General features: G+C 43.6%; 1 protein-coding gene across 5 annotated transcripts in view; it reads left to right on the top strand.

Moving 5' to 3' along the window:
• PDPK1 (3-phosphoinositide dependent protein kinase 1) overlaps nt 1-14359 on the top strand; it is a 142864-nt gene that overhangs the window by 56500 nt on the left and 72005 nt on the right. For all 5 annotated transcript variants that reach the window (XM_050967645.1, XM_050967646.1, XM_050967641.1 and 2 more), the window contains 2 exons: nt 9242-9339; nt 11724-11799. In XM_050967645.1, the coding sequence (XP_050823602.1) occupies nt 9242-9339; nt 11724-11799 (174 nt within the window). The remainder of the gene's footprint in view (nt 1-9241; nt 9340-11723; nt 11800-14359) is intronic.

The following is a 14359-nucleotide window of genomic DNA, read 5'->3' as shown; positions in this document are numbered from 1 at the left end:
CTTTTATAGTTCCAGTGGACTTAATGATCACTCCAGAACTGAATTCTCCTCTAACAGACTTTTCTCTGCTTTCTGTGGGTTCGAAGGCAGTTTCTGTACTGGAATCAAAGGTACTAGACATGAAGATATCCCTTTGACCTTCATCAGTGGTACCAATGGCTGTCTCTTAGGAGATACAGGGATTCTGTGGAGAAGTTCTACTATTCTGACTCCTCTTGTGACACTAGGAGTACTTCTCTGTATTATCCTCATTCTCCAAATATGATCCTGGAAAGGGAGGTGAAGAGGAAACTCTCTTCAGAGGTCCCATCTTCTGACAGGGCTCAAATGCCATTGTTTCCACTACTTTAGTATTCCAGGCCTTATCATTATGGGACATAGTTGTGACCTTACTGGCCAGGATTGAACCCGCAGCAATTTCCAGGTCCTGACTCTTCTACATTAAGGTGAAGGAATCAGTCCCTTCATAAGGAACCATCCAAGCCTGTACATTCTGCAGATCAACCTATCATGCAAGAGGTTGAACAGGTTCCTCGTTTTAGAGAGGATGAAGGAGAGCCTTTGGAGGAATGTAAGTTTCAGCCCTTTCTGCTTGCAGTATCCTCTTAATCTCTGGATGAAGCAGTTGTTGTGTCATCATCTGCGACAATAGATTTCAGTGCTTTTCAAGCCTTGCTTAAGAGGAAGGCCAAGGCTTTTTAGAAATTCCTATTGGGATGGTTCAAGAGGATTCTCAATCTCTGGATCATTTGGCCATACCATTCAATAAGGTAGTACTCGCTGCTGCTAAAGAACTGTGGCAAACCCCTGCCTCAGTTGTGGCAACATCTAAGAAAGCAGATCATAAATGTCAAATACTTTCCAAAAGGTTTGAATATTTCTTTGCACATCTAATCCCACTGTCTCTTATGGTTACAAGTGCCCACAAATATCCAAGCAATGTGCCTCCCCCCCTTCCCCCAAGTTGACTCCCAGGGAGAAAGACCCCAGGGAAATGGACCTGCTTTTGAGGAAAGTATATTCTTCAGCTAGCCTTCAGATGCAGATAAGCAATCATCAAGCTTTGTTGGCCAAGTACAATTTTCTCCAGAAGAACAGGGTTATGCAAATGAACAAAAAACTCCTGTATGATATTAAGAAAGAGCTAAGTAACGTGGCCATAGGGGGGTTTACTTTGTGCCAAAGACAGCTCTTCAAGCATCATTAGATGATTCTGATCCTGCAGCTAGGGCTATAGCTACGGTGGTATTAACTATCCACAGATCACTGTTAGAAGTCCAGACTATGATCAGGGACTTACCTTTTGAAGGTCCTGACCTTTTCAGTTTAAGGACAGATGAGGCACTTCATACCTGAAGGACTCAAGAGGGCCTCCATTCTCTAGAGCTCTGTGTCCTTTCCAGAAGAGGAAGCAGAGTCTGAGCCACTATCTTTGTCTAGACAAAGGCCTGAGGTGCCCTCACTGTTATCAGAGACCTTTTGGGATGCTTGTAAGAGCCTTCTTATCTGAAAGACAGAGGCCATTCCCTAAGTTCCCTTTAAGCTGCATGGCCAGGCGGCTGCCCAACAAACTATCCAGTGCTGTGCGCTTCAGGTGTGCTTCTGCCCACTGTCGCGCTGCTGCTGCTCCCGGGAGCCTCCCACTTGCTTTGCAGTGTGGGGGAGAAGGAGGGTGCTGATGTCAGGGTGTCCCTCCCCCCCCCTCCGTACCCCATCTCTGCTGAGCCAGGGCAGCGGGGAGCGACAGGGCTCAAGGGTGGGACTGAGGAAGCCTGCTGGTGGCTGCTGCTGTGTCTGCTTTGAGTGCCAATCTACTTAAAAGGGCAACATACAGCAGCAAATTATAGGGCTGAAAAGAAACAGTAGGGCTCAGTATTTTAGTGAATCTCCACCATTTGGGCTGCATTTTGCTATCTGAAATACTGCGCTTTAATTGAAACAATCCCTGAGTGTCTTTTTCCATTGTGCATATAGAGTCATAACACTGTAAACTGATGTGTAAACCCTAAAGTAACAGTAACTTTCACAGAGGAGCTGCCTCTGTGGAGAGAGAGGGCTGAGTCCTCTGTAGAATAAGGGTGGGGGAAAGAGGGTGGGGGTTTCAGTGAGGAATGCGGTCTGGGAGATGTGTTCTTCCATCCAGTACTGGGGCAATGGTCTGACTTCTCTATCGATGCACTGCTCCATGTCAGAGCTGTCAGCCAGAACGCCACACTTTGGGCGTACAGATAGTTTTAGTCCCCTGACTAGTCATCATGGGAGGAAGCCACTCCACTTCTCCCACAACTCAAGGTCATGCTGTTATACACACATCTGTGCCTGTGTATACACACTGGGGCTTTAAGGAAAAGCACCATATAGCGTGAGAGTTAGCAATATTGATTACCTGAAGGATTCCCCAGGGCAGCTGCTGTCCTCTGGGGAGTCTTGCCAGGCTGTGAATGTACTTAAAGAGGCAGCGCATGTCTCAGACACACACTCCCACTGTGTGGGAGTGTGTCTGTTCACACATACTCTTTCACACTCACCTCCCAACACATACTTGTGGTGGTGGTGTTACTTCTTGATATTTCCTGCAATGCACATATTCTGTCATTTTACTCTAACATGCTGTTTGAATTTTTTGATTTGTCTGTTTCATAATTTATTTCTCTTATGCTTAAATTTAATTCTTTGAGTAGTGAGTTCTAAAATGCCTAACCTGTCCTGGCTGAAGTAATTATCCCAATGGCAACTTTTTGAAAATATATGTATTATATCTAGGTTTTGTTTCTACTGATGGCGCACATCTGCACATTACCTCGATAATTTGTGCACAGAACATAATTCATTCTGCACATGAATGGAAAAAATTAGAGGGAACATTGCAATTGACTAGTCAGTTTTAGACATGATTCAACATGAGTACTTTGTCTAATTTCAGTCTATGCCAATTCCCTTTTCAGGGACCCTTGTCACAACAAACTACTGCTGTTTGAAATAGGTAGTCATCTTCGCTGATGTGTGATGAAGGTGCCTGTGCCAAGGGGTTCTACTTCCATTTTTCTTAAAAAGGAAACAAAAAAGGTTGGCATCCCTTTTAAGATTTGATGTTTCTAAGGTTCAGCTGTTTATCAGTCAGACACACACTGGAACTGCCAATGCATGTGACCTTGACAATTCTGGAGTCTCTGCATTGGTGGATAAAGACCACCTTCAGGTCTGTCAGAGTCCCCATTCTATCAGCCCTTCCTGCAAAAGACTATTGTAAGAGATGCATCTAAGCAGGGATTGATGCTCCCAAGAGGAGTTGTATTTACATATAAATGTATTAGAGTAGATGGCCCATTCATCTAGTTTGCAAAATATTCCTGCCCATGCTTCAGAACTCCACCATCTAAATCCTGATGGACAATATGATGGTGATGTATTGTATAAACAGGCCCTTGGAGTGCAAGATCATCCTGTCTATCAGGAAGCAATCCTCTTATGGGAATGGTGCATTTATCATCGCATCCAACTCTTAGTTTTTCAGGAATTCAAAATGATTTAGCTGATTTCCTCATCTGGAAAGGCTCTATCTCCAACAAATGGGAGCTAAAAGTCTCAGTTCTGAGTCTTCTGTTTCAGGACTGGGGCGGTGGGGGTTCTGTTGTTGGTTTTTTATAGCAAATAGGTTCACCAAGAAATTACCTATATTTTGCTCCTGGAGAGGAATGAGTCCAGGATCTTTAGCAGTGGGATCAATAACTGTTGCACACTTTTCCACCTATCCCGTTAATCCCCATAGTGCTCAGGAAAATGTCTGGAGAAAGCTCAAAAATGCTAATAGCCCCTACTTTTCAGATGTTGTTCATCTTTCACTCCAGCTGACTCTTCAGCTCCTGATCATTCCTGACATCAGTTCTCAGACTGCAGTCCAGTCTTCTACCCAAACCCAGAGACTTTACACTTGTCAGCATAGATGCTCACTGGTTAACCTTGCTTGTTTATGTTCTCAAGGGATAATGATCTACCCTTAACTGGACAATTGCCAATCTCTGCAAGAGGCTCACCAAGTCACTGAAGCTACAGTACACTTGTTTACCGAACTGGGTCTACAGATCAACACCTAAAAGTCAACCATCACTCCACTGCCACACCTGAAATTCAGAGGGGCCGACCTTGATTTGTTACAGGCCAAAGCCCTCTTACCTCACCACAGGTTCCTATCCTTAGTCACTCTCAAACACTGTTCAAAACAGCCCACAAATACCAGCCAGACTCTGTCTCCAACTCTTGAGGCATATGGCAGCATGCATGGCAGTAATACCACATGCCATGCTTTGCAGATGCCTCTAAATGATGTTCAGCTTGGTTTACAGACCAAACAAGGACAGGCTGGACAAATCCCTGTCACCATCCACCAGGAACAAAAACTCCTCATACTGGTGGAAGGACTCAGCCAACATTTGCAAAGGGTCCCCTTCTGGCAAACATCACTGCCATTGCTCCTCACCACTGATGCATCACTCATAGGATGAGGTGCACATCTAAATAGCCTCATGACACAAGGCAAGTGGTCGCTTCACATCAGTTTCCTCAAGCTAAGAGCAGTAAGGAACACCTGTGCCCATTTCTGTCACAGTATCACACACACATATCCTAACAGACAACATAGCCTATATATACTACATCAGTTGGTGAGGGAAGCCAGTCACCCTCCTGTAGACATGCAGACTTACCCTGCGGCACCTCCTGCTGGTGACTTCCAGGAATTATCTCATTCCAGCTCCGGAGTGCCCTCTGCAGGCCAGTGATCCGCCTGTCCTCTGTCCCCTGTCTCCTTCCGTGGACCCCAGTGCCCCTTTAACTGGGGTGCTGCCCCCGGCAGTACCCCACCAATCTGGGTCTTCCCTCCCTGGGGAACCCCCAACCCTCTATCCCCACCTCACCTCAGTCTTGGCTACTGCCAGTCATCACTTAACCCCCATTCCCTGAGGCAGACTGCAGTGTATCAGCCACTCATCACAGGCAAAGGGGTTTGGACTGCTGCCTCTGCCTACCTGTGGGCTGCCCCTTTGCAACCCCAGTACCCAGTTGGCCTTACCATAGGCCTGCAGCCTGGGGGGGGGGTTCCAGGCCAGAGCTCCCCAGCTCCTCTTGCCTTCCCCCAGCCCTGCTCCATCTTAGGTACACATACAGCTTGGGGGTTTACTCCCTAGCAGCCAGGCCCTTCTCCCTCTAAAAGCAGAGAGAGACTCCTGGGCTTCTGGCTCACAGCCTCTTATAGGGGCCAGCTGGGCCTGACTGGGGCATGGCCACAGCTGCAGCCACTTCCCAATCAGCCCAGCTTAGCAGCTCCTAGCCACAACCTTCCCCCAGGGCTGTTTTAAGCCCTTCAGGGCAGGAGCAGGGTACACCCTGCTACACCTCCCTATGCGCAGAAGTAATGGTGCATCTCCCACAACATTACACTGTCTGTGGCTTACCTCCCAGGTGAACAAAACTCAATAGTAGACAATCTCAGTTGCAAATTCCCACATGACCATGAGTGGGAGATGCATCTGACAGTGCTTCATAACCTATTCAGATGCTGGGGGACACCATCCACAGACCTTTTCACTACTCGCCTGAACAAGAAGTGTCCATGCTACTGCTCCAGAATAGGGATGGGACAGCACTCCCTGGATGATGCTCTGCTCCTCCCCTGGACCAAGGACCTTCTCTATGCCTATCCTCCATTTTCCCTACCGTTGAAGGTCCTGCTGAAAATTAAAAGGGGACAGAGCTTGTCATTTTGATTACTCCTACTTTGCTGAGACAGACCTGGTACCCTTACCTGGCACAGCTTGTGACATGCCTGCTGATTCCTCTTCTGGCCATCCCGCACCTCCTCTTGCAGAATGAAGGATGTACCCAGCATCCACACTTGGGGATTCTCTGCATCAAGGCATGGCTTCTGGTTGGTTCCAACACCTAGAAAGCTCCTGTTCAAGGGAGGTACAAGAGGTACAATTACACAACAGGAAGTCCTCAACATGACATACGTACCTGCAGAAATGGTCCAGGTTTCAGATTTAGCGCATGTCCTAATAAATCTCCCCAACATTCACAACTCTTCCGTATATCCTAGACTATGCTTTGACCCTAAAATGGTTGGGACTATCTCTAAGCTCTCTTAGGGGTCACCTAGTGGCTATAACAGCTTTCCGCTAACCTGTAGAGCGCTACTCAGTACTGTCAGACCTAACTACTAAAAGGTTCCTCAGAGGTATAGTAAACCTCTTCCCACAACTTTGATTTCCTATCCCTACTTGGCACCTAAACCTGGTGCTGAAAGAACTGACTAGGCCTCCCTTTGAACCCATGGCCATCTGTTTGTTGATGCACCTGTCAATGAAAGTGGCCTTCCTGATGGCGATTACCTCAGCCAAGAGAATAGGACAGAGAGCAGCTCTGATGGCTCTGCCCCCCTACACAGTGTTTTTTCTGGACATGGTTATTATGCTCAGGCCACATCCAAAATTCATCCCAAAGGTAACCTCTCTGTTTCACATGAATCAATTTATTCACCTCCCAGTCTTCTACCTCAAGTCTCACCAAGACAAGAGGGAGGCTATATTGCATGCTCTAGATGTCAGGAGAACCCTGGCCTTCTACTTGGATAGGACATAGGCCTTCAAGAAGTCCCCTAGGCTTTTCCTCTCCAGTGCTGAAAGATCTGCGCTCTCTGCAACATCAGCCCAAAGGCTCTCCAAGTGAGTCTCAAATTGCATCAGACGGTGTTAACAAGTTTACAACATGACCCCTCCAGACTGTTCATACACACTCCAGCAAGTCAGTCTCTTCTTTCATGACCTTCTTCAAGAATGTCTCTATCTCTGAGATCTGTAGAGTGGCCACATGGGCGTCAGTCCACGCTTTCGCAGAATGCTATGCAATTACTGGGGATTCCACACCCAGTGCCATCTTTGACTCCACAGTACTGTCCTCTGTAACTGACCTGCTCCAAAGTCCCAGCCCTTCAGGAGGGATGCTGCTTGGGAGTCACTGACAGTAGAGCACCCATAGAGACACTACTCGAAGCAAAAGAGGAAGTTATCTTGAGCAGTGTGTCAGGATGCTGGGCAGGAACACCTGAGCCAGCCCTCTGTCACACCAGCTCCAATTAAGGGAGGTAAATTGGAGCTGGTTAGAGAAACCTGAACCTGATTGACAAAGGGGAAATGGCTGCCAGCCTAATTAGCCCAGGGCTCCATAAAAACCTCAGAGGAAGGAAGCCAGGGGGAAGACAAAAAGGGGGAAACCAGAGAGTGGTAGCTCTTCTCTCCTGGCTGCAGAGGCTGGAAAGTCCTTCAGACTGAAATCCCCAAGCTGTATGTGTTGAGAAGATGGTGGGAATTGCACCCTGTAAATAAACTGTACTGGTGATTGCTGAGCCAGAAGGTCTCTAAGTGGTTTTTGAAACAGAGCAGAGGCGGGAGCAAAGGGGACCCTCTTACATGCAGTAACAATGGTTCTTCGAGATGCATGCCCCTATAGGTGCTCCACAACTCACCTCTCCTCCCCTCTACTTTGGAGTTCTTGTCTATAACTCTGCGGTAGAGAAGGAACTGACGGGGGTTAGCCCATGCATGCTGACAGGCCTCGTGGCACAGCACAAGGAGAAACAGTGCATGTTTGGAACTAATTAACTTCAGTAGCAGTGTCCTCCGATCAGCAGTGCAGGGACGCACACACACCTATGATGGAGTACCACAGGGGGACACATCTTGAAGACCATCATTATTGCACAAAGTGAGTAACTTCTTCAAGATGCTTTTGTCCATATGGATCCCATGATCCACCATCCTTCCCCACTAACACAGTCATCTTCCTAGATATCAATATTAATGAAGGAACTGAGTGGTAGTTGGGGCTACTCCACCCTTTATGCTCTTATGAGTGGGGAAAAGATGGGCATTAGGGTGTGCAGGGCACACGCACATCCTCCAGTGGCCACTGCTGGCTAAAAGATTCTGGACTTGCATGCATGGAGAGGTACACACCAACGGTGGGATCTGTATGGACAAAGACATCTCAAATAACTTGAGTTGCTGTAACATAAGTAACCTTTTCAGCAGATCTGTTTCCTGTATGTATTCAATCAGTTTTCACGGCTTTCAGCTCTGCAGAGTTGAAATGGCTGTGGGAGAATGAACTGGATTACCTTCTGGTTTATGCATCATTAACTGAATTATTCAGCTGTATTGCCACCTGAGCAAATCAATAGATTTCAAATTCTGCTCTTGGTTGAAATCTGCCATTAAAAATCATTTTGTTGCACAGACGTAAGTGGCATGATCTGAGGAAAATCATGTCGCACAAGAATTACTGAAAGCAGCATTGGGCTTGCAAAGTTTTTACTGATGAAGCACGAGCCAGAAAGACCCCAGCTTGACTTTCAGATCTCAGTCTGAGTTTTCAGAGCTAGCACTTGGAAGAAAGGTGGTGTGGTGTCTGTTTTGTTGAAAACAAAAAAAACACTGGTAAACTGGGGAAATTTTGATACAACAATGACACAAGAAATGTGAAACCCTACAATGCTATTTTTCATGTTTACTGTTAAGTAGAACCACTTAGTAAGTTTAACTACAGCATCCTGCTGAAGCTAGGTGTTGGTTGGTTGACTTCTGCAGGCCTCCAGTTGTGATAAAAAAACAAGACCATGTCAATGTGTAAAGTTAAGCATGTGCATAAGTCTTTGCACAGTTATGGCCTTAGTATAGTTTTCATCTCGGTCCCATTCATGCAGTTTTGTGGGATGATCATTCTTGGGCCCTTGATATTTCAGAATTAGTGGTGATTTGTATTATAGTCAAATAGTGTAAATTTCATGTCCGTATTACCATATCAGTCTCTCGTATGTTCTTTAAATGTAAGGTTTACAATTGTCCTACTCTTTGGTGGATTTTGTTGAACAAGTGAGATGCATGCTGACCTCCATTTTGTGATTAACTCCGTTTAACTTTTAAAAGGATTGGATAAATTAGTGGGCTTTATGAAATCTGCTGTCCCCACTCTGAACGTTGATTCCTCTAGGTCAAATAAAAATTGCCACAATAGTATTTACAGAATTTCTGTGGTTTCTTGATGGATTAATTTATATGTACAAAGGTTTGTATATACAGTGCTATGACCTGCAGAATTCATTTTTAAGGCTGTTGTTAGCTTCGGAAGTGAAATGTGATATCTAGTTTTCATGTGTTTAATTTTAAATTTGAGACTCCACCTTTTTCAGGGACCTTAAGCCAGAGAACATTTTGCTAAATGAAGAGATGCACATTCAAATAACGGACTTTGGAACAGCAAAAGTATTATCTGCAGATAGTAGACAAGGTATGCAATTGTTCATATCTCTGATCCTGTATCCCAGTGAACTACTCAACAAAAAGTAGTTCCCTGAAATGTAAATATCTTGAATTTAAGTTAAACTGTCTTTGAACACTGCATGTGATTATACTATAGTCTAGATACAGTTTTGTTGGTTGTCATAAAATAATTCTGACTCTAAACTTCTGCTTAGGTGGATCAGCTCATACAGTGTTAATTTAAAACTGGTAGTTTGTTTTGTATAAAGCCAATTTTCTCTCCAGTTTAAAATGTAGGAAAGGGAGCTTAATTATTTCTTCTGTGTTTCTGAAGAAAAGAAACAAAACAGTATATCCTTCTGACTGTCCAGAAAAACCTCATGTCTTCTCTGATTTATATGTGCTACGATTCATCTCCCATGGCAGTGACTTAAATTAAAAAGTGAGGGAGAGGCAGGTGCAATTAATGATGGTAGATTATTACTGAAAACACAGGGTATTAAACTTTCTGAAGTCTTGTTTGGTATCTTTTAAAACTGTATAATTAGCATTAAGCTGGCTTTTGCTGATGACAACTATGATACTGAGATAACATACTGGGAAATGTCCACCATTTGGGGATTTAATTTGTAAAAGTTTTTTTAGAAACAATCTTCCATGCAATGACGGGGTCTGTGTGGTGTATTTGTAGTGTGTTTTAAACATTTCACACAAGGAAATGTTGACCAATATATGGTGGCTAGTGTGCATGTGTGTATACACACGCATGTGTATATATAGTTACCTATATAACTCTATACTTTTTATACCCTATCTGTATCATGTACATCGTCACACACTACTTTTAACCAAACAACTTTCTGCCTTGTTTTTCTGATACTATGGTGTACCTCATATCTTGTTTGTCCTGATCCTGACAACTTTGCTATGATTTTTCTTTTACCAGAGCAGGTAGAGAGTTACTCTCACAAACCAGTACTGGAATATCTCAAAGGAAGAGGATAAGATATAGGCTTGTTGTATCCTAGTGCAAACTTAGGAGGTGCCGTCACACTCTTGGTATTTCAGATGCATGTGTTTAGAACAGAAAGTTAAGAGGTATATCATACTACCAGAAAAACAAGGTAGACAGCTGATTGGTTAAATGTAGTTTATGATGATGTACACAGTACCATGTACTTGTAAATAAGTAAGATATAAAAAAATGGTTTTAGGGGCATAACTTTGGGAGCACACCTCTTTAAGGTAAATGTAACAACACTGAATGAGACTGCTTCCTGGAGACTGGTATCATATAGAACTTTTTTACTGTACTATATTTTTATTGTGTCATAGCAAAAAAACCAGACTGACATTAGTTATTTGATCTCTTGAATATATTTCATAATGAATTAAATGTCGTCAAGCAATTGATTATACAATTTATCAACAAAAAGACTTGGATAAAAGTTTTTCATAAATAACCATCTTAAAGGTTGCCTTGAAACTGCTGTGCATTGTAACAACTTGCTGATTTTCCTTGCTCTTCAATAGACTGAAAAATAAGAATAGTATGAGGTGAACACAAAGCCATCATGTGTCTTTTCATGCAATATATACCTTTCATTTAGGTAAAGGAGCATAGAATATAGTACTAACCATAACAAGGCACTGCCCTGAGGAAGAATTTTGAGTAACTATTTAAATTTATGCTCATGGCTTGTTTAGGACTCCTCTGAGAGAGGAGGGGGCAGAAAGGAGTAATTCCCAAGTCTTGTGTGTTCAGGGCCAAGATTCTTCAAATTACAGTCAGAGTTGCTAAATGTAAATGGAATGGGGTTCCTTACTCCCAGTAGCACTTTCTCTTCCAATCTCAATACAAATCTTAGTGGCCTGATGCCACCACAGTATATTCCCTCCAGTGACACCAGACAGTATTGCCGCTCATCCAACTGGTTTGTTTTCTGGTGAGTGATGCATGTGCTACAAGTGAAGCAATGGATTGGTTGCAGCACAAGCTAGCAACATAAGAGTAGCCCAGCAGGTGCGGTTTATACTATACTGGACACCAGGAGTGTGGCTTATGAAGTGCCAGGCACTGGGAAGAGGCAGGAAATGCAAAGTAACAGAACACAAGCTGAATGAGCTCCTTTTTAAGAGATGTGATGACTCCAGCATATTTGAACTGTAATATCCTATAGCACAGTGTGGCAAAATTGTTAAAATGTACTAGCCCAGTCAAAATGCCTATTTGCCTGCCCTCTACTAAGAATAAAAGTGGAGTGAAAATATTTTGTAATTGTCCATCCAAAAAAAAGGTACTTACCGTAGACACAGAATTTTAGTGGGTTCTATAGTGTTACATATTTTCAATAGATAAAATTTTGATTTATCTAATTAAGGGTTTACTTATCTCTTTCCCTTTTCTCCCAGCACGGGCAAACTCATTTGTAGGGACAGCGCAATACGTTTCTCCGGAATTATTGACAGAAAAATCTGCCTGTAAAAGGTAAGTAGTCTTTGTGTTTGTGTTTGTAGAGAATTTTATTGATTTAGCTTAAATATATTAAGAGGAAAATGTATTTAAAATGTCTCATAATTTCAGAAATGTTGCTTTAGCATCTCTTGGTTGTTTTAAATCGAAATACATTTCCTTATTGGCAAATGTTGCTCCATGTGTGAGAACTGACTTACTGGATTGCTCATGAGTTCTGGGTTCTACAGACATAGTGACTTACTACAGGACTGAACTTTTGTCATGAGAAAGAAGTTGATGGTGAAAAGGATATACGTCCTGGAAATACAGTAATAAACCAAAAAGCTGCAGACGTGGTCTTGCATCCAAATACCCACCACCCTTTCTCAGTCCATTTTGAACACAAGTCAGCTCCAACATGAGCAACTTCTGTTGTAAATTCAACAGAATGTGTTGCATTTTCTATAGGTAGTTGGAAGGAGAGTCATGACCCCCTTGCAATGAAGTTATTTAGTCCACTGCTCTGCTCCTTGAATCCACATGTGTTTTCACTGAGCTCCATGTGAACTCTTCTGTAGTCCAGGAGTTACCTTTATGTCTCCCTTAAGATATTTTTCACATAGGAATCCCATGCAGCTTGGTCTCTGTCCTCCCTGCATAGTTAGTTTCAGGCTGTAGTATCTGGCTATTCCCTCACCACAACAGAAAATTAGCGATTAGAAATAGGTATATATCACAGCTTTAAAAGAAGGTAGCTAAGTATTATACCTTCTATATTCACTGCTTTAGAGAGTTTGGCTAGTGAAGGACTTCTTAGCAGTTTAGCCTTTTAGAAGTGACATTATCCACTCTGTCTTTACAAGGCGCTTGTATTTTCTGAGTTGGTAGGCTCTTTAGAGAGAGAGCCCTATCCTGAAAAAGAAAAGTTAATGCTAAGTCTTTCACCAAAGTAGGTGCAATGTATGTTGTGGTAAAGTGATTAATAAGCAGCTTTTCAAGCAGGGGCGGCTCTAGGGATTTTGCCGCTCCAAGCACGGCAGGCAGGCTGCCCTTGGCGGCTTGCCTGCGGAGGGTCCGCTGGTCCTGCGGCTTTGGCGGACCCTCCGCAGGCAAGCCACCAAGGGCAGCCTGCCTGCCGTCTCGCGGTGCTGGCAGAGCTCCCCCCGTGGCTTGCCGCTCCAAGCATGCGCTTGGCGTGCTGGTACCTGTAGCCGCCCCTGTTTTCAAGCCAGCATATCAAAAAGATCTTGCTACACAGTGATTCTCCTAAAATGTACCTCAAATGCTCTTTAGTTTCATCAGCCTTTTGGACATAAATGAAAGTCTTCAATGAAAGATTTGTTTTGTGATTGTAGGAGTTTTATCTAAAGACGGGAAGAGAGAAGTAGTTCTTGAGGAGCACACACAGCTGTATCCAAATCAGTGCCTTAGATTGCAACAGTAGTTGTTTTCCTGTTCCTTTGGTTGATCTGTCAGGTATGCTGGCTGGCAGTGTTTTAGGAACAAGCAAGCTCAGATGTATACTTGGGTTATGTACAGATGCCCCCCCGACTTACGCAGTGGTTCTGTTCCAGAAAGCCTTGCGTAACTCAAATTTTGCATAAGTCAGAAATGTATACCCGTACTGTCATAAACATACAGCTAAGGGTAGCATAAAATCCCTCCTTTACCTGTAAGGGGTTAAGAAGCTCAAATAACCTGGCTGGCATCTGACCAAAAGGACCAATAAGGGAAGAAGATCCTTTCAGATCGGTGGGGGGAGGTATTTTGTGTGTGTGTCCTTTGTCTCTCCGGGACAGAGAGGGACCGGGGCAGGAAAAACCATCTCCTAAAACCCTACCTGAAATAATCATCCAAGATTACAAAAATTGTAAGTAATAGCAAGGAAATGCGTTACCTTATCTTTTGTTTTAGCTTGTGAATTTTCCTTATGCTAAGAGGGGGGGTTTATTCCTGTATTTTGTAACTTTGAAATTTTGTCTACAGGGGACTCCTCTGTTTTAAATCTTATTACCCTGTAAAATTACCTTCTATCCTGATCTTACAGAGGTGCTTCTTTACTTTTTTTTCTTTATAATAAAGTTCTGCTTTTAAGAACCTGATTGGTTTTTAGTGTCCTAAAAACCCAAGGGTCTGGTCTGTGCTCACCTTGTTTACCTATTTGGTTGGTATAGTATTCTCAAGCCTCCCCAGGAAAGGAGGTGAAGAGGCTTGGGGGGATATTTTGGGGAAACAGGAACTTCAAGTGGTCCTTTTCCTGAATCTTTTATCTAACTCACTTGGTGATGGCAGTGATACCGTCCCAGGACAAGGAAGAATTTGTGCCTTGGAGTTTTTACCCTAAGCTAGTAGAAATAAGTTTAGGGGATTGGTCATGCAGGTCTCCACATCAGTACCCCAGAGTTCAGAGTTGGAAGGGAACCCTGACATGTATGTTACGCAAAACTTTCCTCAACTCGAAAATCCTATTTCTGGCTTATGGAACTTTTTCCATAAGTGCAAATTTGCATAAGTCGGGTCTTACATAACCTGGGGAGTGTCTGTACTTTGAAGTGATTACTGTTTTCCTTTGTCATAACTATATTACTTTGTC

The sequence above is a fragment of the Gopherus flavomarginatus genome, chromosome 9 (genome assembly GCF_025201925.1).
Source record: "Gopherus flavomarginatus isolate rGopFla2 chromosome 9, rGopFla2.mat.asm, whole genome shotgun sequence".
NCBI classification, from domain to species: Eukaryota; Metazoa; Chordata; order Testudines; family Testudinidae; genus Gopherus; species Gopherus flavomarginatus.
Note: the sequence above shows the minus strand (reverse complement) of the source record. Positions and strands in the feature narration are given on the sequence as shown.